The following is a 15,227-nucleotide window of genomic DNA, read 5'->3' as shown; positions in this document are numbered from 1 at the left end:
TTTCTGTTTCCCTAAACTGAGGTGACTCAAAAGCTTGAGCTCAGTATACTGTTTTCTACCAAGTCTCTTAACTACCTGCTTTCACATGAATCTTTCATTTCCTTTATTCTCAGTCTGGCAGAGAGGAAAATGGAGATTATTTTTTCCTCCCTATTTTTGAGCTAAGCAGCCACTGAGGACTGTAAATCTTACCCTTTGGTATGTAGATTTTCATTTATTCTGTTTGAGCCAGTTCCTTATCTCTGAATTCCTCTGCCTGGTGTGTTGGGGTCCTTTAATGGACCGGAACCTACTAGTCCAGAGTCGATAAGAAAGTGAAAGAGAGAGCCAGAGGGAGGGGGAGAGAGAGAAAGAAAGAAAAAGAAAGACACAGGGACCTGTGTGAAAAGAGTCACTGAAGGGAGTTACTGAAAGGAATCCAAGCAGATGCTGTTTCTCATGATCTCAGTCCTGAGAGCTGCGTGCAGCTCTACTCGTTCCGGGAATAGGAACTGATAAGGAACAGAGAATCCTTGAGAAATGGCACACAAAGGAAGAAAAATGCAACATATTGGATTCCTTAAAGTTAAACATCCCCTAACATCTTTGATGTAGAGCTCTTCTGCTTATCTTTCTCATGAGAGTAACCTCACATATTCTCTAGGATGGAAGAGTAGTCTTTGTCTTTGTTAGTTTATACCTTTTTTATTCTTTGCCTCATTTTCATGTGGTTTTGGGTAGGATCAGAGACAAATTCATGTATCAATTAGGCCATATTTAATTTCTCATTATTTGTTTTCCCTTTTGTTCAGTTGTTTAATTGCTAAGTCATGTCTGACTCTGTTGCAACCCCATGTACTATAGCCTGCTAGGCTCCTCTGTCCATAGGATTTCCCAGGCAAGAATGCTGGAGTGGGTTGCCATTTCCTTCTCCAGGGGATCTTCATGACCCAGGGATCTAATCTGTGTCTCTTGCACTGGCAGGCAGATTCTTTACCACTCAGCCACCTGGGAAAGCCCCCTTTTGCCCAGTACTTACTCCCTTTTCAGTCATGCTAGGTAGGCTTTTCTGCTTTTATATTCTGATTCTTTCATCCTATTTTAACCTTCCTGTTGTTTGCTCTCATTTTATTAATTACTGTAGTGTTCAGGTGAATTTTTTAAAAATATGTAGTACATGCTTACAATACAGATTTTTTAAAATACAAAAGGATACATATTGAAAAAAAAATTTTTCTTCTCTTACCCATGTCTTCCTCTATGCTGGCAACCTGTAGTATCATTTTCCTTTGAGCTATTACTTATTTGTATTTTCAAGCATTTTTATTGAAACCACTTTAAGTTGATAGGTTAACTTGTGAATAACTATCATCTCTGCTGTTGAATGTTCTTTTCCAAGAATGTGATATGCCTTTTGTCTTAGTTTCCTAGGGCTGCTGTAACAAAGTAGAGGCTAGAAATACAAAATCAGGGTGTAAGTAGGGCTCATGTTCCTACTGAAACCTACAGAAGATTCCTTGCATCTTTCAGCTTCTTTTATCCCCAGATGTTCCTTGGCTTGTGACAGCATAACTCCAATCTTTGTCTTTAACGTCACATAGTGTTTCCCTGTGTTTCTGTCTCTTCATGTGGCAATCTTTTTTTAAGAAAACCAATCAGATTAGGGGCTTACCCTACTCCAGTGTGACCTCACCTTAACTAATTACATCTGCAGTGACCTTATTTTCAAATAATTTCATGTTCTGAGGTAGTGGGCATTAGGACTTAAACATATTTTATTTTATTTTACAAAAGTTTATTCTTAAATGTACAATAGGTTCCAAGATAACACTTCATTCTAGCTATAGGCGGCAACAGATATCATGGCAGGGAATCCAGTTGTTTAAACAGGAATGGAACCTAGGGGTCATCATTGCCTCAGGCACAAAGAACAGCTTACTTTTTTGCCAGATTTTTTAATTCCACCAGTGGCCAGGGGGCCTTTCCCCTAGGCCTTTGCTTTTAGCACCTCAAGTTTCTTCTGCTCTTCCTTCTGCTTCTGCTTGAATGCCTTATCTTCCTCGTCCATCTCCCTGGCTTGCTTCTTGGGCTGCTTCAGGGGCTTCTTCTTGCCACCTTCACGGCCCAACATGGTGCCTGGTGCCCCTTCCCCCGGACTTAAACATATTTTAAAGGTGGGACACACAATTCAATCCATAACACTGTTTCATGTGTTCATGTGTGTGCATTTAAAGTTTTACAATTTTTTGAACTTTCTAATTAAATATATTCCCAAATTTTTTGTATTTTTATTATAAATGTAGTCCTTTGTTATCTTTTCTAAATAGCTTTTTGTATATAGGAAAGTTACTAAAACTGAGTATTAATTTGCTATAGTGAATTTAGTGAACTTTCTATAATTTTTCAGGTAACTCTTGATTTTGCAAAGAAAGAGTTTTAATATTGACAAATAATGTGAATTTTTCCTAAGTTGTTTGTGTGTGTGCGGGAGGGTGATCCATGCTGTGCAGCACATGGGTCCCTAGTTCCCCAACCAGGGATCAAACCCATGCCCCCTTCACTGGGAGAGCAGTCTCAACCACTGAACTGCTAGGAAAGTCACCCTTTCCAAGTTTTTTATACCTCATTTCTTTCTCTTATTTAATGCTCTACCCTGAACTATAATAATATTTGTGATAGTACTCATCTTTTTCTTTTTCCTGACTTTAATGTGACTGCTTTGGGATTTTTTCCCATTAGGAATGGTACCAAGGTTTAAGTTGTATTGTGATTTTTCTCTAGTTAAATATGTTTCCATTTTATAAAGTTATTTTTATGGAAAAATGGGTGTTGAATTTTTAACATGTTTTTAATATCTTTGGAAATGATTACTTGACTTTTCACTTTTGACCTATTTACTATTACTATTATTTATTTATAGATTTCTCTAATATTGAAACATACTTCTATTCATGGAAAACAGCAACATATGTATGTCTTATATTTAATATGCTTCTGAGTCACTTTCTTTTCCTTCTAGGTCATTTTGAATACAGAGTTTCACACTGATATTCAAAAATGAAATTGATGTATAGTTTGCTTTTTGGGTTGTTACCTTTATCTGGTATTGCTATTATGTTTGTCTCATACACAAACATTATGAAATATTTTTCTTTCATAATATTTTGTATAGCACATGCTTAACAGCTGTCCTTTAGATAGTTGTTTAAATTCCCATGTAAACATCTATGGGCCTTGTCTATTTGTTTTGTTTGGGGGGATTTCTTCCTTATTTGTGGAAATTGGTCTTTTTTTTTTTCTACATCTTATAGAGTGAGTTTAGGTAATTTATATTTTCCAGAAATTATTTCTGTCAAGCCATTTATGAAAGCTTATTTCCATAGAATCTTGTAAAATACTTTTATGGTTTTTTAGCTTCCTGTTTTACCTTTTTCTCTATTGATGTTTCTTCATTTGTATATTCTGAATTCCCCCTCTTAATTTATCCAACAGTTTTATATTTTTTATTTCAGATCCCTTTAAGCAATCAAAGCTATTTCTATTTCATAAATACCTGCCTCTACTCATATTTCCTTTCTTGGGATTTACTGAAACTTAGGAAATAGGAGCTATATATAAACCTAGAATTTGCTTAATAGGAAATGAGGCTATAAGCTAAGAATCCCATACATGTATTTTTTTGTTTTTAATTAGGTATAATTTTGGGAAATTTTACAAGTGACATTTATTTGCAATTTCTTTTAGGAGAAATATGGGGGATGGATGAGCAGCTGAAAATTCAGGACAGGCTTTTGACACAACTTGAAGATAAATTCACAAAAACACTGACTGAAGAAAAAGTCAGTGAATGTCATAAGAAATTTGCAAATGCATTGCCTCTGAACTCAGACTTTTTTCCTTCCAGTCAAAGTGTCTATGAATATGACTTATTTGGAAAGTGTTTAGAACATAATAATTTCAACTATTATGAGAGAATCTTTATAGGAAGAGAAGACTGTGAATATAAGGAGCCTATGAAATCATTTGGCAATAGCTTATCCCATCTTGTAGTAACCCCCTTTAAGTGTAATCATTGTGGAAAAGGTTTTGATCAAACTTTGGACCTCATCAGACACTTGAGAATTCATACCGGAGAGAAGCCCTATGAATGTAAAAAATGCAGAAAAGCCTTCAGTCACAAGGAAAAACTGATTAAACATCATAAACTTCACAGTAGGGAGCAGTCTTATGAATGTAATGAATGTGGGAAAGCTTTCATTAAAATGTCAAATCTCATTAGACATCAACGAATCCATACTGGAGAGAAACCCTATGCATGTAAGGAGTGTGGGAAATCCTTCAGCCAGAAATCAAATCTAATTGATCATGAAAAAATTCATACTGGAGAGAAGCCTTATGAATGTCATGAGTGTGGAAAAGCATTCAGCCAGAAGCAAAGCCTCATTGCACATCAGAAAGTTCATACTGGGGAGAAACCTTATGCATGTAATGAATGTGGTAAAGCCTTCCCACGAATAGCATCTCTTGCTCTTCATATGAGAAGTCATACAGGAGAGAAACCTTATAAATGTGATAAATGTGGAAAAGCCTTCTCTCAGTTTTCCATGCTTATTATACATGTGAGAATTCATACAGGTGAGAAACCCTATGAATGTAATGAATGTGGAAAATCTTTCTCTCAAAGCTCAGCCCTTACTGTACATATGAGAAGTCATACTGGTGAGAAACCTTACGAATGTAAGGAATGTAGAAAAGCCTTCAGCCACAAGAAGAACTTCATTACACACCAAAAGATTCATACTAGAGAGAAACCTTATGAATGTAATGAATGTGGGAAAGCTTTCATTCAGATGTCAAATCTTGTTAGACACCAGAGAATTCACACTGGAGAAAAACCCTATATATGTAAGGAATGTGGCAAAGCCTTTAGCCAGAAATCAAATCTCATTGCTCATGAAAAAATTCATTCTGGAGAGAAACCCTATGAATGTAATGAATGTGGGAAAGCCTTCAGCCAAAAGCAAAACTTTATTACACATCAAAAAGTTCACACTGGAGAGAAACCTTATGACTGTAATGAATGTGGTAAAGCCTTCTCTCAAATTGCTTCCCTTACTCTTCATCTGAGAAGTCACACAGGGGAAAAGCCTTATGAATGTGATAAATGTGGGAAAGCCTTCTCTCAGTGCTCACTACTTAATTTACATATGAGAAGTCATACAGGTGAGAAACCCTATGTATGTAATGAATGTGGAAAAGCTTTCTCTCAAAGAACTTCCCTTATTGTACACATGAGAGGTCATACAGGTGAGAAACCTTATGAATGTAACAAATGTGGAAAAGCCTTCTCCCAAAGTTCCTCCCTTACAATACATATACGAGGTCATACAGGTGAGAAACCCTTTGACTGTAGTAAATGTGGAAAAGCCTTTTCCCAAATCTCATCTCTTACACTTCACATGAGAAAACATACAGGTGAGAAGCCTTATCATTGTAATGAGTGTGGTAAGGCCTTCAGCCAAAAGTCACACCTTGTTAGACACCAGAGAATTCATACTTATTAGAAATAGAAACTTTATAAATCTTGTGAATATGGAAAAAGACTTCAGAAGGAATTCACATTTCCTTGCACATTATATAATGGGATCTAGAGCAGAAAACTGTGAATGTGGGAAAGCCTTTTTAAGAAGCCACACATTTGTGATACAGAATTCTTACCAAGGGGACAAAATGTATGAGAAAGCTGATCATCAAAAACCTTCAGCAGACATCTTACCTAATGATATTTATTCAGCATTCTAACTAAAATCTGAAACAAGATATTTGCTATCAGCTTATCAACATGATAGTTGAGCTCCTAGCCATTGCAGAAAAAAGAAATACTTTTAAAATAACCTTTTTATACTAGAATAGTTAATTAGAAGATAGGTTGATATAAAATATTTATGAATAAACATAATAGTGAATTACAACACATATATATGTAGTTAAACATTTTGAAGGTTACAAAAGAACACCTGAAATTTTGAGAAAAATAACATTGTCTAAAAAGACATAGTTATATATATATAATTTCTCACAAATCTCTAAAGTACTTCCACTCAAAAAAATTTTTTTTTTACCAGTTACGTTTTTAAGAATTTCACAAACTGATTTAAATTTTATATAGGAATGTAAAGGGCCACAAATAGGTGAAATATGTAAAAAACAAAAAACAAAAAACGAGAGAGAAGATACACCATTAGATATCACATTTATTTAAAGCTGGTATCATTGTTTTTAAACGATGTTCTTAATGAGTATATCAGTGAAACAAGTTGAAGATTGGAGGAAGGAGATATGGAAATTTTGTGTATTATAGTGCTATTCAAATCACTGGAGAGAAAATGACCTATTCAATAAATGGAAGATTCATATTAACAAAAAATGTTAGCTCTCTACTTTTTATCATATACAAAAATAAAATCCAAACAAACTGAAGACTAGAACATAAAAAGCAAAATTCTATATGATGAAAATAAAATAGACTATATTTACTACTTTAGAGTAACAGGATTTCTTTAAATATACATAAATATGGAACATTCAGTTCTCTTTTGGTGCATTGGCTTCAGAGGCACCCACATATGTCACAGAGATACATATATCTTTATGTTAAATGGTCATGGTTTGTATTCCTCTAAATAGAATACATACATTTCCATTAAGAGAGGGATAGAGTGATACAATATGGTTTTCTATGATAGAACATAATATTTAAAAATACAAATTTGACATATAATTACATGGATAGACTACATAATATTGACAGAAAAAGCAAAATGTACCGTGAACATTTCTATAATAAAACAATGCAAAGAACAGTACTGTGTGTTGATCATGGATACATATATGACATTGACTGCCTTTTAGGAAGTGAAGGCAGTTCTTATATTTATCTGCAATATTTCTTTAATAAAAGACAAAGCAAATATGACAGTAATAATGAATCCGGTTGTCAAAATTATGTTGTTTTTTTAAATAATTATTTCTTGTCTGTATTTTCCTGTTTCTCTAAAACAAGAATCAAGTGGCTAGAGAAAACCTGGACCTATATGGATTCTTATTTTTTATCAGATATAACATTTATAGAAAGTTATCTTTAATAATAATACATAAGCCAAACCTGAATTAAGATATTTTGCTTACCACCTGTTAATTAGCATATACAAATCAGAAGTATATAGCATCTGTTTGAAGAGAGCTTTAAAATTTTTCATTTTTTATCTTAAACATGAGTTCCTATTTGAAACCAGTGAAGAAACAAATATTCAGTAGTTGGGATACATTTGGGGAAAAAAGATCACCTGCATTTGGGTTGGTTTCAAACTAAGGGGGAAAGACCACTCATGCATAATGTAAAATGTTAATGTCATAACATATCAAGATAAGGATAGTTAACTCATATTGGGACAGAAGAAGTTTCAAAGTATTTCAACAAATCTTTCTTTGGCTTCTGAATTTTTAAATGGGAATTCAGATGGTGGTTATGTGTCAGGTAAGAGCTCAGTGAATGTGAAAGTTCACTTCTTCTATACCACACCTGTTTTATATTAATACCTTTCAATTTTTTTCTAATTTTTTATTGGAGGATAATTGCTTTACAATATTGTGCTGGCTTCTGCCACAAATGAACTCAAATATTTATAGTACTGAAACTTCTTTCCTCTGAATCAGTTCAGTTCACTCAGTTATGTCCGACTCTACGACCCCATGGACTGCAGCACACCAGGCTTCCCTGTCCATCACCAACTCCCGGACCTTGCTCAAACTCATGTCCATCAAGTTGGTGATGCCATCCAACCATCTCATCCTCTGTCATCCCCTTCTCCTGCCTTCAATCTTTCCCAGTGTCAGGGTCTTTTCCAGTGAGTCAGTTCTTCACATTGGGTGGACAAAGTATTGGTAGCTTTAGCATCAGTCCTTCAAATGAATATTTAGGACTGATTTCCTTTAGGATTGACTGGTTTGATCTTGCAGTCCAAGGGACTCTCAAGATTCTTCTCCAACACCACAATTCAAAAGCATCAATTCTTCAGTACGCAGCTTTCTTTATAGTCCAACTCGCATCCATACATGACTACTGGAAAAACCACAGCTTTGGCTAGACGGGCCTTTGTTGGCAGAGTAATGTCTTTGCTTTTTAATATGCCATCTAGGTTGGTCATAGCTTTTTCCCAAGAAGAAGAAATTTCATGGCTTTTAATTTCATGACTCCAGTCACCATCTGCAGTGACTTTGGAGCCCAAAATAATGTCTCTGAATAGTTCATATATTTTGTGTTTTTCTCCTGGAACTTCCAAAAATACTTTTATTTAGAAATTATTACAGATTTATATAAGTTGAAGAAATGATACCCTAAAGCAGGGGTCCCCAACCTTTGGGATCTAATACCTGATGATCTAAGGTGGAGAGGATACAAAGTGCATGATAAATGTAATGTGTTTGAATCATCCCCAAACCATCTTCTTTCCCCACCACCCACCCTCTGGCCCATGGAAAAATCGTCTTCTGTGAAACTAGTCTCTGGTATCAAAAAGGTTGGGGACCACTGCCCTAGAGGACTTTTAGTGTGTACCCTATATCTGCATTCCCCTAATGTTAACATTTTACATGACCTATAGCCATATATATATATATATATATATATATGGTTATATATCAAATTTGACACTAATTTGATTCATAGACCTTATCAGATTTCACTGATTTTGTGTGCATTTGTGTGTCTCTTGTTACATACAATTTTATCTAGTGTAAATTTTTGTAATGACCACTACAATGAAAATATAGAACTTGAAACACCACAAATATCACTTATTCTATCCCTTTGTAGTCATACCTTCTTTCCTCCCCTTGCACCCCACTCCTAATCCCTGCCAAACACTATTCTCCATAATTTCACTATACCAGGAGTGTTCTATAAGTGAAATCACTGTATTACCTTTAATAATTATATTTACCTACCTAATTACTATGAAACCTTTTAAGGTTGGCTTTTTTCACTCAACATAATTCTTTTTAGATCAATTCCACTTGTTGCAGGTACAATAATTCGCTCTACTTTGGTCTACAGAGTTCTTAAGTACATTTCTTTTTGTTAACTTTTTAGTAGTTTAGAATTTCTAGGTATTAATTTATACATACATGACTTATCACAGTCTAGTTTCATTAACACTGAACCAGTTCAAAACCTTATTTCCCCCCTTTCATTGTGTGTTATCATAACTCTATATGCCTTAAGAACTACATAAAATAGTGTAGCCATTTTTTATTGAACCATCTAACATAATTGGGAACTCAACATTAAATGTATGCATATGTATACTTTCTGTCCTTTCCTCACTCCTGATATTGAAGAACTTCTTAGACCTCCTGACAAATTCTCAGTTTTCTGTCATCTGAGCATGTCTTCCTTCATTTCATTCATGAATATTTTTTGCCAGTACAGAGTTCTGGGCTGGCAGTTTCTTCAGCACTTGAAAAATATGCTACTTCCTTCTGAACGTCCTGTGTTCTGATAAAAAAAAAAAATATTTAAGTCTCTGTTTCTCTGTAGGTATAGATCATTTCTCACACTGCTTTCAATTTTTGTTTTGTTTTGTTTTTAGTTTTCTGAAGTTGGATTATCATGTGTCTTATAGATTTCTTTGGGTTTATCCTGTTTGGGATTTGCTCAGTTTTTTGAATATGGAGGCTTACATTTATTGCCAAATTTGAGGAGTTTTCTGCCATTATTTCTTTGCATTCCTCTTCAGACTCACACTCTCTCCTTTCCTTCTAGGACTCAGCATATTTTCCCTCTCTTTTGCTCATATTGGGTAATTTCTCTTGTTCCATCTTTAAGTTCACTGATGGTTTCCTCTGTCCTCTCCCCTGTGTTCTTGAGCATATCCACCAAGTCCTTTATTTCTGCTACTGTATTTTTCAGTTAAAATATTTCATTTTGTTCTTTATACTCTCCCTTTCTTTGCTAAGATTTCCTACTTTTTTCCCATCTCTTTCAAGTGCGTTCACAATTTGTTCACTGAAGCATTTCTATGATTGCTGTTTTAAATTTGTCAGGTAACTTAAATACTGCAGTTCAAAAGGTGGCACATGTTCTTCTTTCAGCTAACACCATAACTAGACAGATTGATGAAATAGCAGAGGATACTGAGGTGCAGCTCTTAGGATGCACTTAGTCACTGTGGTACACAATTCAGGTTGACTAGTCTACCAATGTTGACAACAGGCAAAAATACTTGCCTTTGTGAGATATATTTGTCAGGAGGAAGTGTCATGTTATTCAGTTGCTCAGTCGTGTCTGACTCTTTGTGACCGCATGGACTGCAGCATGCCACGCTTCCTGTACTTCACGATCTCCTAGAGCTTGCTCAAATTCATGTCCACTGAGTCCGTGATGCCATTCAACCATCTCGTCCGTTGTCCCCTTCTCCTCCTGCCTTCAGTCTTTACCAGCATCAGGGTTTTTTTCTAAAGAGTTGGCTCTTTGCATCAGGTGGCCAAAGTATTGGAGCTTCAGCATCAGTCCTTCCAATGAATATTCCGGATTGACTAGTTTGATTTCCTTGCAGTCCAAGGGACTCTCAAGAGTCTTCTCCAACACAACAGTTCAAAGCATCAATTCTTCGGCCCTCAGCCTTCTATATGGTCCAACTCTCACATCCATACATGACTACCAGAAAAACCATAGCTTTGACTATATGGACCTTTGTTGGCAAAGTAATGTCTCTGCCTTTTAATACGCTGTCTAGGTTGGTCATAGCTTTTCTTCCAAGGAGCAAGTGTCTTTTAATTTCATGCTGCGGTCACCATCTGCAGTGATTTTGGAGCCCAAGAAAATAAAGTCTCACTGTTTCCCCATCTATTTGCCATGAAGTGATGGGACCAGATGCCATGATTTTCATTTTTTGAATGTTGAGTTTTAAGCCAGCTTTTTCACTCTCCTCTTTCACCTTCATCAAGAAGCTCTTTAGTTCCTCTTCGCTTTCTGCCATAAGGATAGCATATCTGCATATCTGAGGTTATTGATATTTCTCCTGGCGATCTTGATTCCAGCTTGTGCTTCATCCAGCCCACTATTTCACATGAATATAATCAATCTGATTTCGGTATTAACCATCTGGTGATATCCCTGCATATAGTTGTCTCTTGTGTTTTTGGAAAAGGATGTTTGCTATAACCAGTGCATTCTCTTGACAAAATTCTTTGTTAGCCTTTGCCCTGCTTCATTTTGTACTCCAAGGCCAAACTTTCCTGTTACTCCAGGCATCTCTTGACTTCCTACTTCTGCATTCCAGTCCCCTGTGATGAAAAGGACATCATTTTTTTGGTATTAGTTCTAGAAAGTCTTTTGTAGGTCTTCATAGAACCATTCAACTTCAGCTTCCTCGGCATTAGTGGTTGGGGCGCAGACTTGGATTACTGTGATACTGAATGCTTTGTCTTGGAAATGAACAGAGATCATTCTGTCGTTTTTGAGACTGCACCCAAGTACTGCATTTAGGACTCCTCTGTTGACTATGAGGGCTACTCCATTTCTTCTAAGAGAGTCTTGCCCACAGTAGCAGATGCAATGGTTATCTGAATTAAATTCACCTATTCTGGTCCATTTTAGTTCACTGATTCTTCTAAAATGTCAATGTTGACTCTTGCCATCTCCTGTTTGACCACTTCCAATTTACCTTGATTCATGGACCTAACATTCCAGGTTCCAGGAAGTGCATGAGGATATGTTATGTGCACTTTTGTTGCCAATCAACACCCAGCCACAGAACTATTCAAGTCTTTGAATGATTACATATCAGGAAAACTGAACTGGCTATTTTGTGTTGGTATACATATGGACAGAACTGCTGCCGTGACTGAACAACTTTCTGGTTTCACTAGTTAGGCCAAAAAGGTCACTTCTGAAAGTTAATCTACACACTGTGTCATCCATAAAGAAATGCTGGATAGCCAAAAAATGTCACCTGAACCTAAAAACATTTTACAGGATGTGATCAAAATTAACCACATTAAAGCACATGCCCTTAACTCACATCTGTTCTCACAGCTCTCTGAGGAGATGGATGCAAAACACATATGTTTTATACACAGAAGTGAGATGACTTTCTAAAGATGGATCACTGACCAGAGTTCTTGAGTTACAGGAGCTGCTCCAGAGATTTCTTTTAGAAAAACAGTCATCACTGGCAGCACATTTCATTGACACAGAATAGGTGGCAAAACTTGTGTAACATATTCAACAAACTCAATCTGTCACTTCAGAGGAGAATGACAACTGCATTCAAGTTGGCAGATAAAGTGGTTGCATTAAAAAACTGGAAGGGAGGGGTTGGCGCCGGAGCGGTGTTGCCGTCGGGGGCTGACGCCGAGTGCCCAGCCCGCGGTGTCGGCGGCGCCTTGGCGTCGGTGCGCCGCCGCGGCCCGGGAGCGTCGGCCGGGCGCGCTGGCACTGAACTGAGATGTCCCTGTACGATGACCTGGGAGTGGAGACCAGCGACTCAAAAACAGAAGGCTGGTCCAAAAACTTCAAACTCCTGCAGTCTCAGCTCCAGGTGAAGAAGGCAGCTCTCAATCAGGCCAAGAGCCAGAGGACAAAACAAAGTACAGTCCTTGCTCCAGTAATCAACCTAAAGCGAGGCGGCTCTTCAGATGAGCGGCAGATCGTGGACACTCTGCCGCACGTGGCCGCAGGCCTCAAGGACCCTGTTCCCAGCGGGTTTTCTGCAGGAGAAGTTTTGATCCCCTTAGCTGATGAATATGATCCCATGTTTCCTAACGATTATGAGAAAGTAGTGAAGCGCCAAAGAGAGGAGCGACAGAGGCAGCGGGAGCTGGAAAGACAGAAGGAAATAGAAGAGAGAGAAAAGAGGCGTAAAGACAGACATGAAGCTAGTGGGTTTTCCAGGCGACCCGATCCAGATTCTGATGAAGATGAAGATTATGAGCGAGAGAGGAGGAAAAGAAGTATGGGCGGAGCTGCCATTGCACCTCCCACGTCTCTTGTGGAGAAGGACAAAGAGTTACCCCGAGACTTCCCTTATGAAGAGGATTCACGACCTCGCTCACAGTCTTCCAAAGCTGCTATCCCTCCCCCAGTGTACGAGGAACAAGACAGACCCCGATCCCCGACCGGCCCTGGCAACTCCTTCCTCGCCAACATGGGGGGCACGGTAGCACATAAAATCATGCAGAAGTACGGCTTCCGGGAAGGCCAGGGTCTCGGGAAGCATGAGCGGGGCCTGAGCACAGCGCTGTCGGTGGAGAAGACCAGCAAGCGGGGCGGCAAGATCATCATGGGCGACGCCACCGAGAAAGACGCAGCCAAGAAGTCGGATTCGAATCCATTAACTGAAATACTTAAGTGTCCTACCAAAGTGGTCCTACTCAGGAACATGGTTGGTGCAGGAGAGGTGGATGAAGACTTGGAAGTAGAAACCAAGGAAGAGTGTGAAAAATATGGCAAAGTTGGAAAATGTGTGATATTTGAAATTCCTGGTGCCCCTGATGATGAAGCAGTACGAATATTTTTAGAATTCGAGAGGGTTGAGTCAGCAATTAAAGCTGTTGTTGATCTGAACGGGAGGTATTTTGGTGGACGGGTGGTCAAAGCATGTTTCTACAATTTGGATAAATTCAGGGTCCTGGATTTGGCAGAACAAGTTTGATTTTAAAAACTAGAGCCTGAGTCATCTCCAGCGATCCTTTGGCAAGCTGCAGAGTGAGCAGAGGAGAACAAGGCATCAGGGGGGCCTTTCCTGGCTGTGGGTGCAGAGACTCTGTGAGGACTTCTAAGATATGTTGACTGATCCCTTTTTTATTTTGTGGTTTTTTTAATATAGTATAAAAATCCTTTTAAAAAAACAAACCAAAAAAAAAAAAAAAAAAACTGGAATGATGGAGGCAACTAGTGAATAGTGGAATTTTTGACATTTCAAACATTAGCAGAGATTTAGAGAGACTGAGAAGAGCGTCTTCCTTCTCCCAGTCAGTGCATGATCACCTATCTCAGCTTTTGAAAGAGTTTGAGCATTACTTCCCAGCCAAAAAAAGATTCCCGAACTGTGAAGGGATGGATCCATGACCCACTTACAAGTAAGCCAGGTCAATCAACACTGTCCATGCTAGAAGAGGATCAACTGCCTGCAATCGCAAATGATGGTGGCCTTAAAAGTATGTTTCTGACAACTTCAAATCTCCTTATGTTCTGGATTAAAGTCAAGGGAAAATATTCTGAGATTGCCACAAAAGCAAAGAAAAGCCTGCTTCCATTTCCAACATCCTCTTTGTGAAGCAAGTTTTCTGTAGTGACAGCAACCAAAACAAGATTACAGAGTAGACTGGACATAAGCATCACACTTCAGGTGTCAATGACTCTGAACACCCCCAGATGGGACTGCCTAGTTGCAGGAAAACAAGCTCAGGGCTCCCACGAATTCTACATTATGCTGAGATGTTTAACTATTTCATTATATATCACAATGTAATAATAACAGTAATAAGGTGCACAATAAATCTAATGCTCTTGAATCATCCCAAAACCATCCCTCCCCACCCAACTCCATGGAAAAATTATCTTCCATGAAACAGGTCCCTGGTGCCAGAAAGGTTGGGGACTGCTGATCTACACTATCAACTAGAATATGCTACTAAACTATACAAATCAAAAGGAAAAAAGTAGATACCCAAGAAAAAGATATGAAGTCATTTTGCAGAAAGGAAAAATCAAATATTTTATGTGAAAGTCAATGATATTCAAACTTCAATAGTCAGATAAATCAAATTTAAATAAGATACAAATTTATACATAGCTGATTGTGAAAATTAGAAAGCTAGATAATGCCAAGTGTTGGTAGTAGTGTGGAGAAAGAGGAACTCTTATACACTACTAATAGGAATATACATAGTGGAGAGTTTTTGGTCAAATTAAGTACAAGTGAACCCTATGATACAGTAATCTCATTCTCTGGGGTATACATCCCAGAGAAAATTTCACATTTCCATAGGAGATATGTATAAGAATTTTAATCATAGTCTTGTTTGTTATGGTGTTGGAGGAGTGAAGTTTGTTGGTGGGATTAGAGGCAATCTAGTATCCTTCACTCAGGGAATGGCCAAATAAAATCAGTTGAATATTATGGAGCAGTACAAACAAAAGAACTAGATATGGTTTTTGCTGAGTGAAAAAAGTTTTAATAAGT

General features: G+C 37.5%; 2 protein-coding genes and 1 pseudogene across 4 annotated transcripts in view; 2 read left to right on the top strand and 1 right to left on the bottom strand.

The window, feature by feature from the left end:
* The window catches only part of LOC133054275 (zinc finger protein 420), a 97,776-nt gene extending 90,808 nt beyond the window's left edge, over window positions 1–6,968 (top strand). For 2 of the 3 annotated variants that reach the window (XM_061139113.1, XM_061139112.1), the window contains exon 6: window positions 3,724–6,968. In XM_061139113.1, coding sequence (XP_060995096.1) covers window positions 3,724–5,543 — 1,820 coding nt within the window. In that variant the 3' untranslated portion in view covers window positions 5,544–6,968. The remainder of the gene's footprint in view (window positions 1–3,723) is intronic. The other variant, XM_061139118.1, reaches the window with a different exon arrangement.
* Window positions 3–3,695, bottom strand: LOC133054299 (translation machinery-associated protein 7-like; annotated as a pseudogene).
* Window positions 6,969–12,488: 5,520 nt separating the features above from the next.
* On the top strand, window positions 12,489–14,592 carry LOC133054291 (splicing factor 45-like). The gene has a single exon (XM_061139170.1). The coding sequence runs from the start codon at window positions 12,489–12,491 to the stop codon at window positions 13,692–13,694; it is 1,206 nt and encodes a 401-aa protein (XP_060995153.1). The 3' UTR covers window positions 13,695–14,592.
* Window positions 14,593–15,227: the final 635 nt, after the last annotated feature.

Source organism: Dama dama, chromosome 4, assembly GCF_033118175.1.
Source record: "Dama dama isolate Ldn47 chromosome 4, ASM3311817v1, whole genome shotgun sequence".
NCBI lineage: Eukaryota > Metazoa > Chordata > Mammalia > Artiodactyla > Cervidae > Dama > Dama dama.
This window is presented reverse-complemented; position numbering and strand designations above follow the sequence as displayed.

Bases quoted from the DNA above. Each gene is read 5' to 3' on its own strand.
- LOC133054291 (XM_061139170.1), top strand. From the start codon at position 12,489: ATGTCCCTGTACGATGACCTGGGAGTGGAGACCAGCGACTCAAAAACA.